This window comes from Danio rerio, chromosome 7 (assembly GCF_052040795.2).
Source record: "Danio rerio strain M-AB ecotype USA chromosome 7, GRCz13ab, whole genome shotgun sequence".
NCBI lineage: Eukaryota > Metazoa > Chordata > Actinopteri > Cypriniformes > Danionidae > Danio > Danio rerio.
The window spans coordinates 49251421-49279089 of record NC_141027.1 but is presented as its reverse complement, the minus strand read 5'-3'; the positions used below and the strand labels follow the sequence as shown (position 1 = coordinate 49279089).

Sequence of the window (27669 nt, the reverse complement as noted above, 5' to 3'; positions counted from 1 at the left end):
GAGTTTGCATGTTCTCCCTGCGTTCCTGTGGGTTTTCTCTGGGTGATCCTGTTTCCCCCACAGTCCAAAGACTTGAGGTACAGGTGAATTGGGTAGGCTAAATTGTCCGTAGTGTATGAGTGTGAATAGGTGTCTATGGATGTTTCCCAGAGATGGGTGACAGCTGGAAGGCATCCGTTGTGTAAAACATGTGCTGGATAAGTTGGCAGTTCATTCCGCTGTGGCAACCCCAGAATAATAAAGGGACTAAGCTAAAAAGAAAAATGAATTCATTAATTAATTTCCCCCATGTGTGGCACCCCTATGCGCTGCATATATCGCATACCCCCTTTTTTAGCCCCTGACTCTGCATTCTGACTTCTATAAGCCCTGGTGGGCAATATTCTCTGTCTCACGCTGAACACAGTCGACCAATCACAGCAGACTTGGTCATCGGACCAATAAAATTAGAACAGCATCGCACTAAGGAGGAGTTTGGGAACAAATGAATTGCTGAACGAATCATATGGGAGTCGCTGGGATAATTAGGTAAAATAAATGCATATTATAAGACAATGAATGTGTTTTTTAACCTTGCATGCACATCAGACCGCTGTTGGAGACCCTTAAAACCAAAAAATGACATTTTTTAATGCATAATGAAAAATACAATTAAAAAGCAAAGAAGGCCAACTGGTTCTGATTTACATAGTTTCAGATTGAGTCTTGACTGTCTGTCTAAAAACATAATTAGTAAATAAGATAATAACATGTTTATAGACAGCACATGCATCCATGACCAAGCTATTTAACCAATGTAACATTACAGTCTTCTCTTCTGTTATAAAGTACGTTTCAAAGCTTTCATATAATATTGAACGTTTTTCTTGCATATAACACAGAAAAATGCAACCTCCCATTCGTTGCTTCCTGCTGACAATGTAAGAAAGAAAAGAAATACAAGAGAAAACAGCTCTGTACGAATCTTTGGTGAACCGACTCAAAAGAGTCAAATCCCTAATGCGAATCAAAATCCCCACCACTACTCTTTTTGTCAGAGTAGGCGGGTAAATCCAGCAGAAATCTGATATATTCGAATTTCAGCAGAGATCCACCAATCAGTGTTCTCGGTTGGAGTATGTTGGCTCCGCCTTCACGGAGACCACGCCTCCATCAGAGGATCCTCCTGCTGAGGTTGTTTTCCCATGTTAGCCAATTAGCAACCTAGCATGCAATTTGAGGTCTGGCGCCTTGACTGAATGGTGCCTACGTGTATTTTAATTTGCTGTTCAAACCTGAACCGTACACGATTCAACGTTTGAGAGCGCCGTGACCGAGCTCTGCAGGTTTTGATTTCTCGCCGGAGCAGAAAGAAGTGATCCGGAGTGTCTGTTGCGGGGTGAGTTTGTTCTTGCGTGTTAGCGGACGCTCGCTAGCTGTCGTCGTCGCAGTGCTTCATTCAGGCTAAAAGTAGCTAACTCTCACAGTTAGTGACACTTAAACCGCTATCCTCGCTAAATAACAACAAAGCCACCTAGCTGGCGGTGATTTCTAAGATGGTGGCATTATATCGAGCTGTTTTGAAGTGATGCTTGTCATAGCAGTGATTATATAAGAGTATTTGTCGAGGCGCTAGCTAGCCGCACTAGCCACTCTATGGCTACATAAGGTTTTTAAGCTGTGGTGGGTTCATGCTCACCACGAAGGTATAGCTATCGTTCACTGACCTTAACCTGTCAGCGATCAGCACTTGCTTTTTGATGTCTTCTGGACTGTGCAGCTTTGATCACCGAGCAGTTGTGTGTTTACCGGTAGAAAGCATTCAGCAGGACTTCCTGATTTGTAGTTAAACAGTTGACAACATCGAGTGCTAGCACAGACTTCATTGTCGCATTTCCACTGCGTTTGATGGCTTGTTGGGCTTGTTGGATATTATTTCCCTCGATTTGGTCGAGGAAAGGGGCGGTGTTCTTGGGATTGTGCTTTATTTTGGTGTGATCACTTTGTGTTGGTCTGAACTCTTCATCGGACAGAGGCGGTTACTGCTCGCCGCCTCCTTTGACGCCTTGGAGATCTACACGAAGATTTATGACTGATAAAACGTGTTTTTTATTGTCGGATGAGTAGTAAACATGCATAAAGACATATTTACATACACAATACGCGTGTCCGATAAAGCTTTGTTGTGAAATTTAATGTATCGTAGAGTGTGGGTCTTATAGTCTCAGGCCTGATAAACACACGCGCACACACACACACACACACACACACACTTTCAGTCGACGAGAAACTGTCCGGTTGGTTGAAACGGAGTTTAGCCGTTCAAGTGAATGTAAGACCGCACACATGCTCGAGCATGTTTCGCTGTAACTGTTTACACACCGCTATCCGCCTACACTTGTCTGTAGGGAACTGTAACACTGTTTAAAGTTTTGTCGCAGTCTTGTGGCAAAAGGTCACCATGTCGCGTTATCCAATCTGCGTTAAACAGCGACAAATCCTTTCCACTTAATGGGCAGTGTGAATCCACATTCATCAGCCAATCGAGTGGTCATCGAGTACATTTGACAGGTGTCACGAACTTTACACGCAGTCATGAAGTGGAGCTGCTCTCTCTGCAGGCTGCTGACACGTTGCGTTTTTCAAGACAATGTGGGATTTAAACACTTTCGGGTTATTATGCATGAATAAACTGTAATAAACGTCTTTGGCCAAACCTGTTGCAAACTGATTTGTATTCAACACATCAGAGAAAAATGTTTAGACACACCTGTAATAAGCCACGAATAAGCCAAATGTGTGGTTATTCATCCAAGAGAATGAATGAGTATAGAGTATGAGTATATTGTTTTTGAACATTAGTAAAGTCATCGAAACTATGAAATGACACACAGGAAGTTCTGAAATCATGCAGAATATTAAGAAAATATTGAACTTAAAAAGTACATCCTGCAGTTTAAACTAACCTGGCTTTTATTAACCAACTTGTTAAGAATTAAAGATGGTTTTTGTGTTTAAACTGCAGTATTTTAGCACAATAGTCATTGTTATGCTGCACTACCTATAAATTATTCATAGCTGTGGTAAAGCTGTAGTATTTTAAAATGCCAAAAACATTTAATGTTTTCTACACTTTTGCTATAATAAATCGATGGTTATTTTTAGGGACTTGGATTTGATGATCTACCTTTATTTTCCATTTCTCATTCGGAAAAATGATTAATTATTATCATTGTACATGTGTGTGGCAATGACTTAATGCATATGTCTACAAAACTAGACAAATGCATGTGACTTGTTGCACATGTTTTTTGGCTGTTTCCACAAATATACCAAAAAAAACAAAAAAAAAAACACTCATGGCAAAATTTGTTAGAATATTAAGTAAAGATTATTCCATGAATGCATATTATAAATTTCCTACCCTAAATATATCTGAAAATCACATTTTTGATTATTAACGTGCATTAAGAACATGATTTAAAGGTAATTTTATATGTTTTTTGGTTTTTGAATCCTCAGATTCCCGATTGTCTACTAGTTGTATCTCAACCAAATATTATTTGGTCAAAGGACATCATACCTTTTATGGTTTTATACACAGCTTTTATAGCGACACTTGACTGGTTCAGTCCACACAAACATCAATTCTTTAGATCAGGGGTTCTCAACTGGTTTTGCCATGGGACCCACATTTTACATGGTCATTTTACATATTTAGCAACTATAAAACAATTTTAGGAATTAAAATTATTGTGTATTTATTTGTTAACATAAACAAGTAGTGACAGATACATCGTAAGAAAATCACCAAGACTTACAAATAAACAATATTTTATTGCTGTCATTTAACAAAATGGATCAAATTATAGAAATATTACAAAGTAAAAATGACAAATACTGATAATAATAAACTGTTAATAAAACATGTTTTCTGGTTTCTAAATGTTGTTAAATTTAGAAGGTTTCATGCTCTCTTATAAGAGCACCTCACTACATATGACACTGAGGCTTTAAGTCCTTTTTGTCGTCCATATATATATCCACACTTTACATGTTCGGGGTTGTACTTGCGCTTTGGCACATTTGTTGCAATAATTAAATTAAATTTTGCATGTCAAACGGTGAGAATTTGTCGCACACGCATTTCAAAATAAAAGTCCGCTATTTGCAAAATAAGCAAAACAATTAACTTTTTTTTTTTGACCACACACTCCGTGACCCACTGAAAATGTTCCCCCACCAGTTGAGAAACACTGCTTTAGATCATGTTTATTTTAGGGAGTAGTTAAATTGAGCATCCAGTATTTTGCTTACACTCATGATATTTCAAGTGTCTTCTTTTTTTGTGGTAATCTGTTTACAAATCTGCTAAAAATAATGAATTCAGTCAAACAATACCAGATTTTGCACTGTTACGTGGATCTGACACAAAAATTGTCACATATTATGGTATGTCCTGTCTTTGCATTGTTTTTATATGCTGCTAGGCATTGCGAACAGATGGTGGCGCCAGTGTGCATACCCTCATAGAAAACAATGTTTACATTTGTAAAAGACCTGCCATGGTGCTTGCTGGTGTGCGACCTTCTTAAGTGTACATTTGAAAAATCGGTGGTAACTTTAATCGCACAGCCCTATGAATCAAAATCGAATCACAATTACGATTTGAAACATTGCAATTAGCTAATCACAAGAGGCTGTGATATAAAATATATATGTAGTATCTAATTACCCCCACCCAGAGGAAATGCATGACTGCTGTCTGTATGTGAGTTTTACTAGCCAATTGAGTAAGCTCACTTTCGCTCGGCTCAATCAGAATTGCGCTACCGAACTAAAAGCCCACAAAAAAGCAAACAAACAGGAAAGCATGGACAAGTAGGATGTACATGTTTGCTGTATTGTGTTTTATTCTTGCCGGTTTTCTTTATTATTATTATTATTATTATTATTATTATTATTATTATTATTATTATTCTTTTTTATAATGTAAAGCCTAACCAGGGACGAGGGCTGCAAATTAGCTTTATGCTATATGCCCTATGCACACAACATCGGTTATCTTTGTATAACAATGTCAAGTGTATTGTCCCTGTAAAATAAACAAGCAAATAAAAATAAAATGGCATCTGCCGCTTCAGAAGCATTAATAGACACATTAATATCAAAGAAAAACGTTGGTAATATGGGAATATTTTGCTTTCAAAGTCACACGCCGGACAAAAACAGGTAATTTGCAAGAGCTTTCGCAGAATTGTTGCCACAGCATGAGGAAATACAACAACCAGCACCTGAAAAGCTCAATTAAAAGTAGTGTCAATCACATTCAATCTAGTAGCAAGCAACAGCAAAGTACAATTTCAGAGTTGTTTGCAGCTGTTACACCATATGAAAAAACTTCTCAAAGGCATCAGAAGATAACTAACGCCATGACTCTTTACTGTTTGCTCTAGAGAACAATTTGTGTTTAATTCCTGAATATTTATAAACAAATTTGAAGTTAAGTTGAAGTTAGTTAATATAGTTTTGGTTCCTTTATTTAACTAACACTCTCACTGCATTTTAGAAGTAAGAAGCTAAAATAAATTGTAAAGCAAATTGAAATCGCAATATTTGTCAATAAAATATCCTAATTAGATATTTACCCAAATCGCAAAGCCCTACTTTTATACGAGTATAGGTTGTTGTAGACATAAGGCATACTTTACCCAAACTTTTAGTTATTTACTCAACTATGTTGTTCCAAACTTGTTTTTGTTGATCTATTCAAAACCACAAGAAACATGAATTCATTGTATTGTGTGGTATCTTTGATTTGAATCTGTTCTGTTTGGTCGTTGTAGATCCCGCCGCAGTGAGGAGCATGAGTACATAATGAAGCGGCGCTTGGAGGATCAGGACACAGTGATCGGCTCTCAGCGGCGGCTCCCCGGGGGTGTGGACAGCTTTCAGCACCGTGTCCTCAACTCTGCCTCCTCCCTCTTCGAGACTGCAGCACCAGAGACCATGCAGCCATCGTCCAGCATGCAGTACTCGGTCTCACAGACCTATCAGGTACCACAAAGTCAACAACACACCTGCCGCATTTTGGTTTATATGTCTAATTCTAATAAACACATATATGTCTTTATATACTGTATATCTAAACAGGAAATATAGTAATGAAAATCACTAATGATGTTTTAATTGCTATATATTACCAGCTATTATTGCTTTACAGGTATAATTGCTATATATTAACAGCTATTAGTGCTTTGCTAATTTCAAAAACGGTGTATGTAAACACTCTGTGTACACATGTGTAAACATTTAATTGTCTGGAATTGTATAAACTTGAAATATGCATCCTGTAATCATGAATAATTGGAAAATGTATGCAATTTACAGCTGATTAACCCTACATTTAATTATGTATTATACTGTAAATAATTATTTAAAATCCTGAAAATGGATGTTTTTGGACAAGAAATTGGTATGATTTTGCTCTTATGATTGAAGTCTTTTTTTTAAGTCAGTTAACTCCGGAAAAGTTTTCTGTGCAAGGATCCAGCTGCTGAATATATTCAAATAGTCAAAAGCCAAATACATCGGGAATGACAGAGAGAATAGATGTGTGCTGTCTTGTCAGTCTATTATACTTTCCAGTGTTTTTTTTCTTTAATCTTTCATATTCAGGTCTTGTTTCTGAGAAGCCTTAGTGCTGTGTGAAATACAGACAGAACAGCACGTCAAAACATCCAGTCCCTGTTTGAGCATACAATATGAAAACTACATCTCCAGGCTTGATAAAAAAAATAAATAAATAAAAGGAGGTGTTGCACTAGTAAAGTTCGGACGACTGTCGATTGTAATTAAGGAAACAATTACATACTCTGCCAATAGTGTGTTTTGCATGAGTCCAATTCAGTGTGTTTGCAAAATTGTCAGAATTAATTTCAGGTGAGTGATAGATGCTAGCTGAAACTGTGTGCATTGAAGGGTAATGCATAGGTTAGTGATGTTTACATTAGGGCTGAAAATTTGTCAACAATTTTGGTTTTCTTGTAGTCTTTTAATCATGATTTGACCACTGTAATGCTTGAGTATAAGGGTGTACTCACTATGCTATCTGAACCATGCCCAGACATTTTTGACCCCCAATTCCCTGTTCGTTTGACAAGTGTGAGTGCTCCAAAAGGGTCCCATGTGTGGTTCAGTTAGCCGGCCCTGGCCTGGTTAGGAAACCTAAACACTTAGTAAACCTCTGGCTAGTGATGCACAGATCTTCATTATATCCATGGGTTGGGCAGGTCAGGTTATTAAAAAGTACATTCTGATTAATTGCAGGTAAATAAAGTCAGTTATACATTGTGCAAATGTTAACTACATTCTCTAAAATATTATTATGTTTAAATGCATGTTTTATGAACCAGGCATGAACTAAAATGCTGAATAGGGCTGAATGAAACCCGTCTTGCACATCATCTATCATACACCCGGCGCAATGTGGCGCAAGGCGCGGCGCAATACTTGTTTGCTAGTTTCAGCTTGGCGCAAGAGTTGTTTTGAGGCGTTGTGCCACGCTCTTTAAATAGCAAATGCATTTGTGCTCATATGTGCGCCCATAGGCGTTCTGGTCTAAAAAGGAAGGCGTTCTGAGGCACACTGCTGGCGCGTTGTTATTTTGAGAGACTATAATAGATTTTTCATTAGACCAAAACTAACCCGGTCTAAACTCCAGCGCAGAGTTGCGCCTCGCTTACACACTGCTTAATAGCCTACACACAAGATGTAGAGCAATACGCAAATATCTTTACATATGAAAAAATGTAATTATTAAGGATAGGCCTATACATAGGATATAATAAGAATATATAAATATAAAGGATTAAAATATTACAAAATTTATTTTCTAGCCTACATAAATATGAAAAAACACTGTTTTTTTGCCTTCCTCATCTCGGGAGGCATTTTCAGTTTTTTGATAAGAATTTGCTTTTGTATAATGTTATTATTATTAGCAGTATTATTTATTATATGCATATTTATATTTGTTTTATTAAAAACACGCTTAGATTTGCCCACCTGCAGGTTTTAGACCATATGGGGCACAGCATGTGTTTTAGGATATAACTCAGGTTTTTGAACACACTTCGTTATTATTGTTCATTTATTTGTTTGCTGGAAATTAGAGCTGAATTTACAAATAGTTTTGAAACAAATATTTGTGCTTAACAAACTAAATTAATTATTTATTGGCTAATTGATGTCTGTGCGTAAAGTTTTCCCTATCCAAGAGTGAAAGTGAAAGTAGATCGATTATCTCTCAATCTTGCTCTGGTAGATGCTCTGTTTAACTGTTTTCTGTTAAAAAAAACTATTAACTGTTTGCTTGTGAAATGCTCAGTTTTTCCACTTCCACTTACTTCACATCCTGTAAATAGCAAATGCGCTTTTGGGGCAACGCAGCTGTCTCTTAAAGGGAATGGGAGATGAGACTGATTGATTTATTCTCAAAACACACCTATAACTCATTAAAAAAATAAACTCAACCCTTTAAGACCATGCGCCACGGCGCAAAGCGGATTTTCCAGTCCTTAAATTAGCAAATATGGATTCTGAATTCTGCCCTGTAAGCGTTTGCACCCTGCGCTTTTAGTTTTACGCATGGACCGTCAAAATAGAGCCCCAAATGTGGAAATTGTTGTGGTGTAATTAGTAGTAAATCTCCTCCAAATGATAGAAGGCGCTCTTGCTAGTTGAACAGAACAACCTGTCCTGAAGAAACCCATGAAAACCAGTCTATGGGAAATCTATGTATAGTAGAGTAATTAGCAGATTAAACTGCATTCACTTGATTCAACAGGATTAATAACACAGTATCAAGACAACATATGTTTCATCTGAGTTCTTTTTATTATAATTTCCCTGATAATAAAGTATCTAATGATGCCACACCTTTATCACTACCTGTTAGAATGCTGTCATGAACTATGTCTGCTTTTAATTTTGTGTAAGAAGACATCTTTTCACAGAAAGACTTATTTTAAAAACTCGACTGAGTTTTGAGGAAAAATGTCATTATATGTGGTATTTGCATATGCTTTTAGGTTTTACATTAGCAAGACTTACTACAAAAGGGTGTAGTTCACCAAAAAGCAACAGCATATCGCAAAATCATTATTCAAAATCAATATATATATCTTATGATGATATCGCATGCCATATTTTGCGTATCTCGTCAAAGAATACGGCTTTGTGTAGGAAACGTTGTTCCAGCTGAACACAAGTGCTGGAGATTCACATATCATATCATATATTCACATACAGTAGGGTAAATAAGTATTCAGCACGTCACATTTTTTTTCTCAGAAAGCATATTTCCAAAGGGACTGTTGACTTTAAATTTTCATGAGATGTTGATAACAACCAAAGAAATCCATGTATGAAAATAAAACAAATCTAATTATTTTACAATTTTACTTATGTGTAATAAAATGAAATGACACAGGAAAATAGTATTGAACACATAAAGAAAGGTAAATAGGTGTAGAAAGGCAGTGAAAGTCCTAACAGCAGCTGAAATCTCTCATTAGTTCAATTCAATTCACCTTTATTTGTTTAGCGCTTTTACAATGTAGATTGTGTCAGAGCAGCTTCACATCAGTGGCGGTTCTGGGGAGGGGGGGCGGTGTCAACAAGCTTGGCCCCCCCTCTGGCCCCCCTAAATTTGGACGCGTATTTTTGTGTCAAAACGCCACGGAGAAGCGAGATCAGCCATCGGTGGCGTGCGCTCTTAGTGGCACACAGTTGTATGGCACGCACTTGCTCTCTGCTTTTGCGCGCTTTTTCTCGCTCTTTCTGTCAGTGTGTGTGACTGTGCTGCGCACTTCAGTTCCCCGCATTCGTCAGAAGTTAACCCCCAAGTTGACACAGGTAATAAAAATACTCAACTTCAGTCATCCTCATGTTGTGAAACACTATCAAAATGTCCACTGTTGATAATATTAGACTTCTGTTTTCAATAGCGATTTCAAAACTTTTAATAGAGGAAGTCCTTAGCTATGCAGAGGTTTTAATAATCAGAGATTGAGTGTACATAGTTTTACCTTCGGAGTTTTCAGTCACGCTCATGTAAAGGTAATATTCAACTTGTTTAGTTTTGCCTTCATTCGTTTTTGATTTCAGTCGTGACATAAAGCACGAGTCTTCAACACATGATTTATTACGACACGTTTTTAAACATAATAGTTTTACTAACAAATTTCTAATAACTACTTTTTTATCTTTCCCATAGTGACAGTCAGTGCATAACATTTTACTAGTTATTTAGCAAGATAGTTGTATTTAGACAAAGTCCCTTTAAGTACTCTACAGTCTTTGATTCAGATTAAAGTGTAATTTAAAGATTAATTAGGTTATGTTAACTAGGAAAGTTGGAATAATTAGTCAAGTTATTGTATAGCTGGTTTGTTGTGTAGACAATCAGTAAAATATACAGTAAATATTTCTTAAGGAAGCTAATAACACTGTCTTAAAATTGTTTTTTAAATTAAAACTGCTTTTATTCAAGAAATAAACTAAGAAATAAGACTTATTATGACTACAGAAGAATTATTTGTGTGAATAATTTGTGTAGAAATACTGTGAAAATCTCCTTGGTTTAATTTAGATCACTTGGGAAACACAATTTTAAATTAATGGGATCTGCAATCCCATTTACTGCGTAAAACATATGCTGGATCATTCCGCTGTGGTGACCCCAGATTAATAAAGGGACTAAGACGAAAAGAAAATTAATGAATGAATGTTTATGAAGACTGCAGAGTGATGCATAAAAAATGACTGAATAATTGTTTAAATAGTTTGTGATGTATGTTAAAGTGTGCCCCCTAAAAGTACAAGTGGCCCCTGCCCGGCCCCCCCAGTTACTCTGGTCTAGAACCGCCACTGCTTCACATAAAAGATCATTGTAAAGCCTGGTTTATACTTCTGCGTCAAGTGACCGGCGCAACTCACGGCGCAGGCAACGCGCGTGGCTGTGCATTTATACTTCTGCGCGCTGTCTCCGTTGGTCTGCATTAACACTTCCGAAACGCTAGTGGGCAGTGAGGTGTAAATGTTCCTCTGTGTTGAGTTTCTTCGCTTCTGTTTTGCTATTCTGAACACTTCCTGGATGTACAAGTGACTCAAACTCGCTAATTTTGAGGCAGGAACCGGCGGACGTGCAACAACTTTAACCATGAGGTAAACACAGAACAAAACTTTCCATCCGGAGCTCCTTCACGGGACTCCACACTTGTAAACAATCGCTCGCGCCATTCGCGCGCCTCTCGGTCCCGCCCAGACTCGTCGGCGCTAGCAAGCCGACCAATCACAGAGCTTGCGCTACGCGTTGTTGCGACGTGTAGTTAGAATTTTTGAGAGGTGCACGTCAGTGACGGCGACGGCCACGGCGATGGGCTATGCGTCAGCGCCGTAGCATACGCCGGTGTTTGACGCAGAAGTATAAATCAGCCTTAAATTGGAACAGTGTAGTTCAGTTTTTAGTGTTTAAGTTCAGTTCAGTGTGGTTTAATAATCACTACTGAGGGTCTAAACTGGAGAGCCAATCCATCAATGTGTAGCTCTACCGATCCCAAATCATGCAAGCTAGTGGCGACAGTAAAGAGGGAAAAAAAACTTCACAAATTCCCGAAAGTGAAGGAAAAAAAAACCTTGAGAGAAACCAGACTCAGTTGGGCACCACCATTTTAATTCCTCTGCTGGCCAAACGTCTTGTGCAGAGCTGTAGTGTCAGCGGCGGAGTTCTTCAGCAACGCTCTGTCCTTCATCTTTGTAAATAAATATTAGCTGCCTCAGTCCAACATCTAAATAATCAGGATAAAAAAGATAAACCAGGGTGGACATTTCAGCAAGGCAATGATTTAAAACACAGCCAAGGAAACTCAAATGCTTTCAGAGAAAGGAAATCAAGTTGTAGAATTGCCCAGCCAATCACCAGTCTTGAATCCAATAGAAAATGCAAAATAAAGATCAGATTTGATCAACGAGACCCAAAGAACCTTCAATATTTTTACACACTATTGAAGTCTGTAAAAAAAAAAAAACTTACACAGCAATTCATGTGACTTCATTGTCCATTTGTAAGGTGTTTGTTTTTAAGATGCCATCACTGAAAAAAGCCTTTATATAAAGTATTAAATACATTACTTTCCCCTGGTGTCATTCCATTGTTATTACACGTAACTATTGTTTCAGATTTTATTTTTACGTGTGTAATTTTTGGGTTTTTACCATTTATTTGGTTCAATGCCATGTCAACAGCTCCTTTAGAAATATTATTCACAGAAAAAAACATTATGACTTGTTCAATAGTTATGTCCCCCACTGTATGTATTATAGACACTCAAACGCAGTTAATCATACAGCCCAGCTTTAAAAAAAAAAACAAAACCTTTTTTACTGTTATTTCTGACTCTGTAAAAAAGAAAAAAAAACTCAAATGTCATATTACGAGTGTGGTAGTTCGAGCCCAATGACTTTGGCCGTCGAACTTTTGCAATGTTCCACAAATTGTTTTTCTGACACAATTTTTATTATTAGAAGTGTCTTTTTTTGACATTTAAGTCGTTTTTTTTTTTTTTTTTTATCCATGCAGATTGTGTACATTACAATATAGATGCATGGATTGGCTCAATTGTCACATACATCCACTGCTTTAAACAAATCATTCACCCAGACCTTCAGTTTTCAGATATAGATATCCACACACATCACATTAATAAGGCCTATTCTAATATTTGATTTAAACATGATGTTAGTGGATCGTTCAGATTCTGTGAGGTTATAGCTCATCTGCGCATCTATCATAAATCATATCATTGTAAGCTGATTAGAAATTAACATTTGTTTTTGAAACAAAAGTTTAGCTTAAACGTTTTGCTATGTACGTTGATGTTTTTGCACCAATGACTTTCAATATAACCACATTTTTGATTGCAAAGCCGTGAAACCATATAATCGTGCATTTTTGATTGTTGGTGGTTTTCAATGTTGGGAAGAGATATTTTCCCTGTTTTGCCCAGTGTGTATTGTTGATTTTTAACTTTCAAAACATTCCCATAACATATATCAAAATAAGATTTCTCATCAAAAATCATACCATTTGCTGAAACGCAGAGAAAGTTGTGGGCAAATGCGGACTCAAAATCACCCAAGAGTTTATTTTAATGGTGATATAGCTATTGCTATTATTGTAACATGCATTATTTAAATGAGAGTCTGCATGCTAGTGGCTGTCTGTCAGATTAAAAATGCATTAAAATGTATTCCTATCATAGAGAATGTAGTTAATGTTTGAATAAGTAAGGATTGGTACTTTTTGATGACCCAGCTGGAATTACCTGTGATTTGTGCATTACTAGTGCACATGAAACTGCATAGGTGCCATTTGGTGGCATTTAATAAGAATTAAAACTTTATAAAAAGGATAAGTCATAGCATAAAAAACATTTTACTTCATGTGAATTAGGCCTTATAATGAACCGTTTATCCTTCTGGTGTTTCAGTTGTCGATGCCCCAGAATTCTGGAGGACATGGACACACCAGCAGTTCAGCTGTGCACACTGGGCCTCATCACCATGGGCCAGCTGTCCAGCCTGTGGGCCAGGCTCACTCTCATGCCACCCCAGCCCCTGCCCCAACACTGGGCCAACAGCAGTTTCAAAGACTCAAGGTAAGAGATCGATCTAGAGAAAGGCGTGGGATTTTTTTTTCTGTGTTTAATCATTTGGAACTGAAGAGCTAATATGCATGTTATTTCAGGTTGAGGATGCTCTTTCCTATCTGGATCAAGTTAAGCTTCAGTTTGGCAATCAGCCGCAGGTCTACAATGACTTCCTGGATATCATGAAGGAGTTTAAGTCTCAAAGGTTGGTTTGAGTTTTGCTTTTAGAACAGTTTTTTTTCTCCTTTTTTTGATTGTTGGATTTCTACCCCTTCTAGTTCTGTCTAGCTGTACACTGCAAATTGGTTGATCTAGTTTTGTAGATTGCCTTGAGGACTTTATCTTTGGCCAGGGTTCCTGAAAGAAACACTTGTCGAGTCTTTGTACTTCCTTGTGGCTGTTCTTGTTCTCTGACCCCACTTTCTTTGTCAGAGATGCAGAAAAGGCAGTGAGGAGTGTAATTGTTCATTCATTTTGTTAAATCAGTAATTATGTGTGTGTTACATTTTATAAATTAAAAAATATAGTTCATAGGCCGATTAAATCTTTTAGTTCTTTCTAGGTTATAACAGTCGCATTACATGACTTTCTATAGCTAGTCAATACGTTTTGGCTGGTCTAATGAACAGATGGCGATTTGACAATGTATAACATGGACTAGAGTTGGAAATTAAACAGGGCTTGAGGTAAAAATGTACACAGCGGCCCTTAAAAAATAAGGGTGCAAAAAATATCCATGGTCAGTTAAATGGGCAATGAATGAAAACATCCAGCTGATGTTTAAATCTGGAAGTGCACTGTGTTTTAAAACTATTGATTCTTTAACGAAAGAGTCAACTCAGAGTCGAATGAATGATTTGTTTGTGTTCGGAACGTTTGCCTGCTTGTATTGACGTTGATGCAACACATCAGCAAATATCAAGTGCTAGATCCGTGAGCGCGCCCTTCCATTCAAGCACTAGCGGAGTGCAGGGGACCATGAGATTGATCATGATGCAAAGATAACTGCACTAAGAGATGGCCAGATACGCGACTAAGGGGATGAAGTTAATTTTCAAAACAATACCATAGTATACCACGTTCTGTATTTTTTTTCTGTCCTTTTTCTGATTATTTATACAATAACCTACGCTGCAACGTGGGATTTGCGTTGATAGATCAGTGTTTATGTATCTCTCAGGTTAAATTTTTATGGGCAGTTCACATATTGCATCCAAAACCATGTTGAAAATGCGTCGCTTGCTTTATCTTTTACTAATTTAAAAGCGTTTCTGAACTCGCGATCCTCTGCCGTTTGTTGTCGCTATTTCCGCCATCAACTGTTCCTTCACACGAGCGGTGTGGTCCATTTTCAAAATAGTTTAACTTTTGCCACTGTGTGGATAAATATTAAATGTTGTTGTTATCACTTAGGGTTAGGTATAAGAGTAGAGTAGTATGCTGATGTTTATCTGCATGGATTTAATGCACTCCTGCATTGGGCTCACACCAGTCTTTGGCTCACACATATACTCTGTACTCTGGCTACTTCATAACCATGTTTTGCAATTACTTCCATCTTGCACTTAACCTAGTCAACCAATCACAAAAGTCATTGACTAATCACCGCAGACTAGTATCACACAGCAGTGGTTTGGGAACAAATTAATCGCTGAACAAAAAATATGGGAGTTGTTGGGATAATTAGGAAAAAATAAATGCATATTGTATGACAACAAAAGTGTTTTTTGACCATGCATATCAGCCTGTTGTTAAAAACCCCCACAACAAAATTTTAAAAACTTTTTAAAACCACAACAAAAATAGACTTTTTATAATGCATAATATATTTAAACAAATCTTATCACAACTTTCATGACTGAAGTTAAATGTGAAATTAAATAAAACTGCCACTTTGTAGCCATAGTATCTATGATTCCGCATTAAGCTCAAAAAGTTGATTCAGACAGCATCTTGGTGTTTCTTTGAAACATAATTGCTTATTTACATTTAAAAGTAGTCATTTAGCAGACAATTTAATCAAAAGCATTTGTTTATTGGGAAAAGACACAATATATTTAAAATTTTGAATGAAGTTGCAAGTTGGAAAGGTTGAGTTTTGTTGACGGCTTGCTTTAGCGTCTAAATTGTTCATGCTCAAATTCTCTCGTAAACTAAAATAAGTTTTGTTGGAATATTGTCTCATTACAGCGTTAAAAATTGAACATTAAGGTTTGTTATTAGCAAAAGTACAGTATTTTTTTTAGCTTTGATCTAAGAAAACCTTTGTTTTAAGTTGAGCAAATTGGTGATGAAAGTGTGGCAGGATCTTTGGACATGTGGGTGTTGTACATTGACATTAGATCCCATAATGCACTGCATTAACAGGTGTCTACAAGGGCTGCGCAATATTGTGAAAAACTGACATTGAGTTAAATGTTAATTAAAAAGTGCAATATGAATGTAATTTCACAAGGTGACTTGATTAATTTGGAAAGAATTAATAATTTTAGATTGATCGTTTGATTGGAATGATGTTGTAGGTGAGTGCATCTGCAAAAAATATACAAAATAATAAAGCACACATAAAAACTTAATGGTTTCGGTGGAGTCTAATATTATTGAGGTATTGATATTCAATAATTAAGTGTAAATTAACACCATATAGTCTTTATTGTACAAATAATTAAGCAATTCATTATTGTTAAAGTGGCAAACTTAATCATTTCTTATTTCCTATAATTTAATCTACTCTTCATTGCATATCCTGTGTTGTGACTTGCTGGTTCACACATTGCGATATTAATGATGAAACGATTTATATTGTGCAGCCCTAGTGTCTACCCGTTGTATATTCAGCATCTAGAGCATACCCTTAATGCACCTTTAGTGTTATACCAGATACACCTTCATCTGTGTTATGTTCCATCCATACATTTCACAAACAGCTGGAAAAGCATACTGTCATAAAGATCTTCACAGCGTACTCGCACAAATATGTGCATATAAATGTTTGAAAGCAGCTGTCTGTCTGAGGATACCAGACTGATCCAGTTCTCAGTACTGCAGACAGGCTGGTGCAATGATGTTTTTATTTTTAAATGCCAACTTGGTACTATAGAAGAAGCGTTGTGGATTACTCCACTGTGTGACTGGGGTTAAGAGGGAAGGATCTCTAATAAATAATATAGTTTGATTAATTCTAATGAAATCACAAACATGATTGAGTAAAGCTATGATTGTCACATGCATCTTGTCAGGGAAGCACGGTGTGATCATCGGTAAATCTTTTCTGGAGTCCAAAGGCATTTATTTGGTGTGACTAATAAACACACGAGTACAGAATCATATCACAAAGAGGATCAATTTCAAACACGTGAAGTTATGAAGCGAGTTATTTTTGTGTGGTAATTTCATGTGCAGCATTTACAGACCTGTATTGTATTTTTGTAATTTTTGACAGATTTAAATTAAATTCTAAATATTTAATCAGTGAACAACAACTCTGTTTAGTAAATGCTGCACCATTTAAACGCACATACTGGAGGTTTACTGGAACTTGATTTACAGACAAAATGTGCATGAAAATGAATCTTTGTTATTAAAGCAATTGGAAAGAAATACACGATGCCTTGCAAAGTATCTTTAAATGTGATGCCCTTTAAATTTTAATTTTTAGATGTATTCCTGAGGAATGGTTAAAGAGATATATTTAATGAATATCCCGTTGGTGGCTGTCAAAAAGAGTATTGCTAAAAATAGTTACCAAAATAAGTCCTACCTTAAACACATGAATGTAATGTACAATGGAAATTTATCAAATGGTGCAAATTACTGCATTTGTAAATCAAGAAAACGATTAACATTCACAACCTATAATCGATCTTATTTTCCCAACCGTGTATGGAGTCACGTGACCCCTCTCCATCGAGAGCGCGCGTTTGGCCTTTGCATTCACATACCCATGCACCTCTCAAAAAGGAGGAGCTGATTTGTGTTTACTTTATGATTAAAGTTGTTGCATGCCTGCCAGTTCCCGCTTTTAAATGAGCGAGTTTTAACTTCTTGTAGATTAAGGTAGCATTCAGAAAAAACAAAAACCCCGCAAAGAAACTACACACAGGGGAACTTAAAAACCTGCTGCAAGCTAGCGTTTCAGAAGTGTTATTGCAGAGCAACACAAACAGCACGCTTAAAAAAAAAAAAAATAACTAAAAAAAATAAAAACTATTTGTCTAGTCTATTTGAAAGAGAACCGATCACATCAGTTGTGTTTCTAGGGCACAGTTGCTTCACACCAGGAAATGGGAGCGTGTGTGATTATCCTGTCATTCGGTATTCACCTGCTTTCTATTGCTCGCGCGGACACTTATTTTTGTCAGTAGTGTTGCTTCTCATTCTAAGATTGCCTTTGCATTCGTATTGGAAATTTTTATTGTTGAACCCTGCATTTAAGAATTATTATCCGGGAAAATTATTTTCAGCCAGCCAAAGTGGCTAGTGGAAGTGTCTGTCTACCCTCTACTCTTAGTTTTCTACCCACATTTGGCGGGTTCGCAGGTGTTAATGTCAAGCCCTGTGTGTGTGTGTGTGTGTGTGTGTGTGTGTGTGTGTGTGTGTGTGTGTGTGTGTGTGTGTGTGTGTGTGTGTGTGTGTGTGTGTGTGTGTGTGTGTGTGTGTGTGTGTGTGTGTGTGTGTGTGTGTGTGTGTGTGTGTGTGTGTGTGTGTGTGTGTGTGTGAATGTATGTATACATGTATACATGTATATGTATGTATGTATGTATGTGTATATATATGCATGTTTGTATGTGTGTATACATACATACATACATACATACATACATACATATACAGTTTGAAGTCTGATGCTATGGATCTCTTTCTACACATACATAGTTTTTTTCTCTCTTCAATTGATTTGTTTTGTAGTTGATAATTGTTTATTTCTACTTTATTTTTATTTATTTTTCTTACTTTTTGTTCTTGTGTATATAATATGTTTACATGTGCTCAGAGGAAAGCATATATTGCTGATAAAAAATTCTAATGACCAGTATGTGTGCTTATATTTGTGTGTAATAAATGAGATAATTATAAAATTAATCTTTGATTAATCTCCCAGCCCTAACTCAAAATGGTATGTTTTCGGACTCTGATTTCAGTGCCTTTTGCTAATCAAATAAACCAAATGTTCTATCCTTCTGCCATCAGCATTGATACGCCAGGTGTGATCAGCAGAGTCTCCCAGCTCTTCAAGGGCCATCCAGACCTCATCATGGGCTTCAACACTTTCCTGCCTCCTGGCTACAAGATTGAGGTTCAAACCAATGATCTGGTTAACGTGACCACTCCAGGCCAGATCCACCACATTACCCCGCATGGCATCTCTGTTCAAAACATCCCCATAACACAGCCAGCGCCGCACCAGCCCCAACCAGCACCTCCCACCAGCACTGCTGCCTTGGTCATCCCCAGCCAGCCAACCCCCGCCAAGATCAGCAAGGTATAAGAGAAAAACGTGTTACCTCCTGATTTAACTTGTACATTTGCAGAGTTTCTAAAGCAGTTTTACGTTCCACAGCCAATGCAGTCTCCTGCACTCACCCCGACCAGCCAGCCGAATCCGTCCATTCCCTCATACGCCTCCCCGCGCTCGCCCTCGGTCCAGTCGCACACTCCTATCAGCAGCAGCACTGCCGGATCAACCCCGCTGCAAAATAACCAGCCCGTAGAGTTCAACCACGCTATCAACTATGTGAACAAAATCAAGAACCGCTTTCAGGGCCAGCCAGAGGTCTACAAATCCTTCTTGGAAATTCTGCACACATACCAGGTAGGAGTTGAGGAATCGCTGAGGACTGTATTAAAGTGTTGAAATTCTAGGTTCAACTCAATAGTAAAACCAACCTTTTTATATAGTACTGTTCCAAAGTTTGGAGTCATTTGAGTACTTTCAGTGCTTCCCAAGTATAATAGCGGCAGCCCTAGTATATTTAGTGATAAATATTACCGTCTTTTTACACTTTTATTTGTATCCGCCTGATATAAACCAACATCCACGAGCGATTAAGTAGTGAAATCTTTTCTCTTTTACCTGTTTCATGCTGCTGAAGGCCTGTTAAGACTCCCAGTCTCACATGCTTTGCAGACCCACAGAGACCCGCACCTTTTTGCATTCGACTGGGGTTTCTTATATCCACACTGTAAAAGCCAACAGTCAACTTTATCAAATGAAATGAGTGTAGTTAATTCATCATTGACTAAACGTTACTTCTAGTCATGTAAAAAGAGTTTTGAACTCTTGAAGGTAATGAGTTGATAAAATGCATCATTACTTCAACTTTAAGTAAGTTCACAGCACACAGTACTACAGTTTTTTTTTTAACTCAAATGGTTTGTAGCAATCGGTTTCCTCAAACGGCTTGAGTTGCCTTAACTTATTGGGTTTACAGTACTCAGTTGGTTTGAGTTGTCTTCATTTATTGCGGTTTACTGTGCTCAAAATACTTTATTAATTACTCAAGTGGATTAAGTTCACAGTACCATATAGCATTACTTTTTGAACATAAATGGTTTGTTTTTATCAGTTTCACTCAAACTGCTTGAGTTAACTTAACTTTTTGGGTTTTACAGTGGACTAAAATGTCCAGGTTTTGGTTTAGCTTTAATTTTTTTAAGCTGTCGTTAATTTTATGCGCACAGTCGCGAGAGCTAGAAAGACATTACATAATTAATTCTTTAATCTAAATGACTCTTGACTAAATACTCGGAGAGGACACAATTACATCTAAATGTAATCTAAAGGAAAAACGTTTAATGATAATGAAAATAGTGTTAAAAATCTAATTATGTTTTGTTTGTCACATATAGTTAACTATTTATGTGCTGTGCGTAAAAGCTGTTTCAATCTGGCTACTAGGTGTGTTACAATCCCTAAGTGAATTTCTAACCTGTGGGAAGCACTGACTTTTATTATTGTTTATATTGTTATTATTATTTTGGGTGAAATAATACCTTTATTCAGCTTTTTATTCAGTAATAAAAGTTAATTATTAAATATTTCTTTCCATTTTTCTAAATTCTATTTAACAATTTTAATTTTAATTTAATTTTAATTGTTTGTGTTTTAATTATTCCAAGTTTCTTTTTCAAGTGTTTCTTAAGCTCTGAATCAGAATATTATATGCTTTGTGAATGATCATTTGGCTCTAAAAGTTAATGTATGATCAGATGACTGCTAAAAATAAATTTAACCTCGCAGAAATTAACATTTTATAAGAGGAAAAAATATATTAAATCTTTAATATTTGTTTTAAGTGTTACTCCTTTCACATGGCAAAGTTTTCTAAATGATCCAAAATAGTTAATACAAGTCACGTGCGAGTAAACTCCCCTCACAATGGTCAGAGTTTCACGGTCAGAGTCCTACTTAGCTGTCATGCGTCCTTATTTTAATTTATGGCAATGAGCAATAAGACATTATAAGTTTAAAGCTGCACGATAATTTTGAATGGTGACACCCACAGACATCGTCACCAGATATAAATGAGAGGTAAAACTTTCTCATACATAACCGTTGGCTAGAATTATGCATTATAGGCTTTATATTAATTACATTGTTAATAGTTAATCGTTAACTACATCGTTAATAGTTCAGCATGCTTTCATTTTTGTATATGACATGAAATGCACATTTACCGAAATGAATGACATCCCGCCCTACTCATAATTCTCTCTTCATATAGCTGTATATATCCTATTCAAATATATCCTTCAAATCCTATTGCTTTCTCACTACAATCGATCGGCTCCAGAGTTCGTTTCAATCGAGTCAAGATCGCCTCATTCAGGCGAAACCGGGGAAACGCGTTAGGTTCCGAAACAAAAGTCTAGGTGTAAAAATGCCCTTAAAAACAAATCGTGACCTCAATCTTTTAAACACTAGTGTGTATTTGCAGCCCTTCATCTGCCTACTTACAGTAAATATTGTTTTATCTGTTGTTTAGAAGGAGCAGCGTAATGCAAAGGAGGCAGGGGGAAACTACACACCCACTCTGACCGAGCAGCAGGTTTACGCTCAGGTGGCCCAGCTCTTTAAGAACCAGGAAGACCTGCTTTCAGAGTTTGGCCAGTTTCTGCCAGATGCTAACAGTTCAGTGGTAGGTGTTCATCAGTCTGTTGAGATCTATGACTGAAAATCATAAAGTTGAACTGCTTGTCCTTAATATTTATTAGCAGCTTTTTCTTTCTTCTCCTCAGTTATTGAGTAAGACTACAGCAGAGAAGGCTGAGGCTGTGCGTATTGATCATGGAGGGACGGTAAAGAGACCCCAGCTGAACAATAAGCAGAGGTTTAACCAGAATGGCTGTCAGATCCGCAGACATTCAGGGCCTCCCACTACACCACCTGTTAAGGTGATTTCACATAAAACTTTACATGAACTGTACTTAATGGCTGATTTTTACAGTGCCAGGATATCTGCGGGTTCCTAAAAAGTCTTAAATTCGCTGAAATATTGACTTTTAGATCTTCATTTAAATGGGTCTTAGTTTTCCTATGTCCATATACTCGATGTCCATTTACCATAGGCTGTATAGAATATACGGTCACCAACAAAACATTTCCATAAAACCTTTAACAAAACTCCATGTATATATAGAGCTTATATGGGGAGAGCACTGACCTGGAAAGACTGTTGAACATTAATTGTTTTAGTTTTAAAACTTGTCAAAGAAAATTATGTATGGCTTGCTTGTTTTGACATTTATTTAAGTATTATTCAAGTAATTAGAACATTTTTTAATGTGACAAGTAAAAATCCTTACTGTTGAGCCCTCTATAAGTCTGAAACTTCATTCATACTAGTAATAAAGAAAGGTCCTAAAAAGTCTTACATTCACTGAAATATTGACTTGTAGGTCTTAAATCATTTTAAATTGGTCTTAATTTACCAATGTCTATATACTCAATGTCCATATACCATAGCTTGTATACAGTCACCAACAGTAACAATACATCTTCATAAAATGTTTAACAAAACTCTATTTACAACTCTATTTTACAATTTTGTTCCTCACAATAACCTTTGTAAGTCCTCCATTTATTTATTCACATTATGTGGAGAGGACACTGACCTGGAAAGACTGTTGAACATTTAGTTAATTATAGTTATTATAGTTTTTTAAAGCTTGTCCGTGAAAAGTATGTATGGCTTGTTTGTTTTCACACATTATTTAAATATTATTTAAGTAATTAGAATTTTTATTAATGTGGCAAGTAAAAATCTTTACTGTTTAGCCATGTACAAGTTTGAAATTTCTTTTATAATGTTCTTAAAAAGTCTTGCATTTGACTTGGTGAAATCTGCAGAAACCCTGAGTGCGTTAACCAGTATTTTCAATGTATTTTTTTTTTTAACTCCTCAACAGAAAAAGCAGAAGTTTGCAGTAAAAGACCCTTCAGTAGCTGAAGCCAGCAAACTTGGAATTGGTGCTGAATCTCTCTTTTTTGAAAAGGTAATTGATTATAATATACTCTTGGAGTGATTACGGTGGAATACAGAAATAATTGCATTAGTTTGGACAGTAAATAGTACAAGGTTTATAGTGAATTATGTTCTCTTCTCAGGTGCGGAAAGCTCTGCGCAGTTCAGAGGCTTATGACAATTTCTTACGCTGTTTGGTCATCTTCAATCAAGAAGTCATTTCACGGGCTGAACTTGTGCAGTTGGTTTTACCGTTCTTGGGGTGAGTGGAATTTAATTTAATGTCATATAGACATCTGTGTGACATCTGCAGTCTGGCTTAAGATCTTTTTATGCAGTCCTTATTTAATCATAAATTAGAAAGCAATATTATAATTGGTTATTTCTTATGTAAGGCAGTGGTTTTCAAACCTGATCTTGGCATACTACTTTTCACACTTTGTTTTTAATTTTACAACTAGATCAACTGCAGTTAATTTCTCACTATGCTTGCAAACAGACGAAGGCGAAATCAGGTTCCCAACCAACAGGACATTTCTGCCATTTCAATCACTAACTCCAGACCAACTCGCTGCAAATTCAAGGCACTTTAAGATGTCCATTTCTTCCAGAATTCTCAGCTTAGTCATTGTTTCCCACTTACACCAAAGACTTTGGTGATAGTTTTGTTAGGGTGTTTGCATATCTGTACTGCACTTTAATAATGCGTCTAAGATAGGAATACTCCACGTCTTAATTTGATTTCTGTTTAGTTTGAGCTTGACTTTAGTTGGATTTAAGGTATTCAGAAATCGCCGTTTACATTGTAGACTCTTAAACAGAATATTGTCTTAATCATATCAAAATCTGAGTATTGGTGTCCATGTAAACATACTATCACTTGTTTAACGCATTTGATTTAAATAACCAGCTCATAAGAAGACCACACCAACAAGGAGCATGTACAAATCAACTTGTTCCCTATATAGTGTTTACTGCTCTCTACACATTGTACACAGAAAATCATCTAAAATCCAAGTTTAATTGACTTTTAAAGAACATTTTCAGACGAAACCTATTATGCTAAAGGTTATTTAACCCCAATCATCACATTTGCATACAAGTCATATCTCACACAGTTTTATATCCATTGAATCGAACACACTTCATTTGAGCTTAAATCATGGCAGAATAACCTTTGATGTTCTCTGTGGAGAGTACGTATGGACAAAAAGAACAAACCTTTGAATTGGAAATAGAAACCTATAAAATGTGGTTTGCCAGGACCTGGTTTGAGAACCGATGTAAAGGATAATGTACATCCTGCTGGTTGTTCTTACAGAATAAATCCGACAGGCTTATCAGCACCCTGATGCAAGTTGGAGGGCTGTTGTATAAGACTGAAGGTCTTTATTTTCCCAAAACATCTGCCAGGAAGTACATTATTTCCTTTAAAACAACCTTGATCTCAGCTGTATTAAGTAAATGAAAAGCTTGCTGAGGGATGCAGCCTACACTAGATTACTTGTTGTTGTTTTTATTATTTAATCACAAGACTGCAGCAGACAGTCAAGAGCAAGCATATATGTAGATGAGCATATGCGTACATATGTAGATGAGATTATGTATATATGCACTAGCAGTCAAGTAATAGTATCTGAATGAGCCAGTGTTATTAGTTAAATCAGTTGTTATCAGGGAATTGTATATTTTAGAATGTTCTCATTGACCAATCAGAATCACGTGTTTCAAAGCACTGTGTAATAATACATATTAATAACGCAGCAAATGTTTGCTCTTCCCTTTTTTTCTGATATATTTCTTTTCTTGTTATCAGGAAGTTCCCAGAGCTTTTCACATGGTTCAAGAACTTTCTTGGCTACAGAGAGTGTGCTCATATTGAGAGCTTTCCCAAAGAGCGAGCCACCGAAGGCATCGCAATGGAAATTGATTATGCATCTTGCAAACGATTGGGCTCCAGTTACAGAGCCCTTCCCAAGAGCTTCCAGCAGCCTCGATGTACAGGCAGGACTCCTCTGTGCAAAGAGGTGAGAACACCCGCAGAGAGCTGTTCTGTCGCTGCTTTAACTCATTTTTTTAACACACTGATCTATATGGAAATTTTACAGCAGGTATTGGATCTTTTTAGAGATGAAAAATATATCTTTCTTGACATTTTAATTTTAGAGGTCAGCCAATTTAAAACAGCCAATTCAAGTTCAAACTGACTCACATCGCCACTTTGCACTTTTTGCCATTCCATTGCCTGTGTCTGTTGTTTATTCATCGTGAAATCACATTCTACATTAATAGCTGCTTAGCACTTGCGATATGTTATATGCTACGCACACATTAGCGAATTATCAGGTGCACCAATATCCAGATGTCTCTTAATTATTATCATTGGCATAAAGGCAGCTTGTGACGTTTGCTAGGATTTTATTTCAAAGCATGGATTCTTGATTTAAAATAAAGAAATAAAACTGTGGCAAAACATATACTATCAAATTAGGGAATGCAGAATTCTGCTATGCAGAAATAAACTCATTTCTGTGCATGTAAAAAAGACTTATGATTAATTTGCCACAACTGGTAAATGACCAGAAATAGCCATTGAGAGTAAATATCGAACTGCCTGCATTACAAATCAGTATGTTCATGACAATATATTAAAATCAAAATAATATGATAAGAAAATACCAGTTTGCAAAATCAACAGAGATGTTGAGCTGTGAGTGAATGAGAGTGCAAATCTCTGCACGTTTGTTACAATTCTCGTTTATTCTCAACACGTTCGCTTGAGTGCGCACGGCAAATGTGACATCATCGCTGTGTTTGCAGAGGTTCGCTTTGAGTGCGTGCAACATGATTTCGGCTGGCAGAGTGCGAAACATTTTTTGAGACTTGAGCGAACAGTTTGCACGATGCCACATTTTATTTGAGTGAAGAATCAATTTGAATAGATTTTGACTGAAACAGCTACGCCTGTTTAGACACCTTTATGATCCATCCCTGCATGATCATAAGGAGAATCAGGTGACCAATAATTCTTGGTTAGAAATTGCAAGTCGTGGGAAAGGAGGAACATTTCTGTAAAAGTTTGGAAAAACCTGAGGGATAAGTTTGTTAAAACCAAAAGAGGTCATGGCAAAAGTGGAGACCCAGATTGTTATAATACACAATTACAGAAATGTTTTATTTCACCATTCATTTTGAATTTAAAGCAATTTAAAAACAAAGCTATAATTGAGGAGCAAATTATTTCTTTGATAACTGAAAAAAAATATTAGAACCTATTGGTTTACAGTATACCGATGCCCTGTTTTTCTTGGTTTTATTGGTCAGGAATGTTAGACCATTATTGCCTTTTTAGCATATAAGTAGAGGACATAAACTAAATTTTAACTTCACCCTACCTTTCTGTTCATTTTAATATAGGCAAGGGAATTGTTTATATAGCACATTTCATAAACAATGGTAATTCAAAGTGCTTTACATAAACTGGAGTGGAAAAAACGATAAAATACAAGTATAAGAAATAAAAACAACAAAGACTAAAATTATAAAAACCAGGTTAAACAGGTTTTAAAGGAATAAAAAAAGAAAAGAAAGACCGAATGGTGCAATCTGTCGAACATTGCACTGTGCTCATTTATTAAAGGCATCAGAGCACATCTGATCATTTCTCGAACCTGATTCTAGCAGTGGAGGGGTGTAGAATAGTACAATAGCAGTTAGTTATTTACTCACTATTTAGTGAGTTATTTAGAAATAGTACAATAGAAGTGAGTTATTTAGTCATGAATAATTTCGCACTGAAAGTCTAATGTTGTGACCATTATTTTCAGGTATTGAATGATACGTGGGTGTCATTTCCATCCTGGTCTGAGGACTCAACCTTTGTCAGTTCTAAAAAGACCCAGTATGAAGAACATATATATAGATGTGAAGACGAGCGTTTTGAGGTAAGCCATCAAAAAAAAAAGCTTCACCATCACAGAAGTCAGTGTGATTAGTTTATTCAGTTTAGTGTTTAATTTCATATGTCTGGTGTTGTGTAGCTTGATGTGGTGCTGGAGACAAACCTCGCCACTATCCGTGTTCTGGAGGCTGTTCAAAAGAGAATCTCACGCATGTCTGCCGAGGAACAAGCCAAATTCCGGCTGGACAACACCATCGGAGGCTCCTCAGAGGTCATCCACCGTAAAGCCATCCAGAGGATATATGGTGACAAAGCACCAGACATAATAGATGGACTCAAGACCAACCCCGCTGTCTCTGTACCTATTGTGCTCAAAAGGTCAGCATAAATGTCATTGTCTGAAGTGAATTCATACAAGTTTTGAAAAGACCTTTTTTTATTCTTTGAACACGCACCATTGCAGTTCTACAATATATGATGGTTAGGTTTCAGCCGGTATCATTTTTTATTTTTATTTTTTGCAAATAATCACTGAAGCTTTTATCACTATATACAGTATCATCACGATATTGACCTAAGCTGCAAAAAAAAAAAAAAAAAAAATATATATATA

The 27669-nt window shown here is 36.6% G+C and overlaps 1 protein-coding gene across 4 annotated transcripts in view; it reads left to right on the top strand.

Annotated features, from left to right (window-relative positions):
* Positions 1–1189: 1189 nt before the first annotated feature.
* Positions 1190–27669, top strand: part of sin3ab (SIN3 transcription regulator family member Ab) — a 48900-nt gene continuing 22420 nt past the window's right edge. For 2 of the 4 annotated variants that reach the window (XM_087261766.1, XM_087261767.1), the window contains exons 1-13: positions 1190–1378; positions 5826–6036; positions 13533–13700; positions 13790–13896; positions 18882–19173; positions 19252–19503; positions 21677–21829; positions 21930–22085; positions 23100–23186; positions 23299–23417; positions 24972–25182; positions 26983–27099; positions 27196–27434. In XM_087261766.1, coding sequence (XP_087117892.1) covers positions 5857–6036; positions 13533–13700; positions 13790–13896; positions 18882–19173; positions 19252–19503; positions 21677–21829; positions 21930–22085; positions 23100–23186; positions 23299–23417; positions 24972–25182; positions 26983–27099; positions 27196–27434 — 2081 coding nt within the window. In that variant the 5' untranslated portion in view covers positions 1190–1378; positions 5826–5856. Of the gene's footprint in view, positions 1379–5825; positions 6037–13532; positions 13701–13789; positions 13897–18881; positions 19174–19251; positions 19504–21676; positions 21830–21908; positions 22086–23099; positions 23187–23298; positions 23418–24971; positions 25183–26982; positions 27100–27195; positions 27460–27669 lie in introns of all 4 variants that reach the window. The other 2 variants (XR_015496163.1, XM_087261765.1) reach the window with 2 other exon arrangements.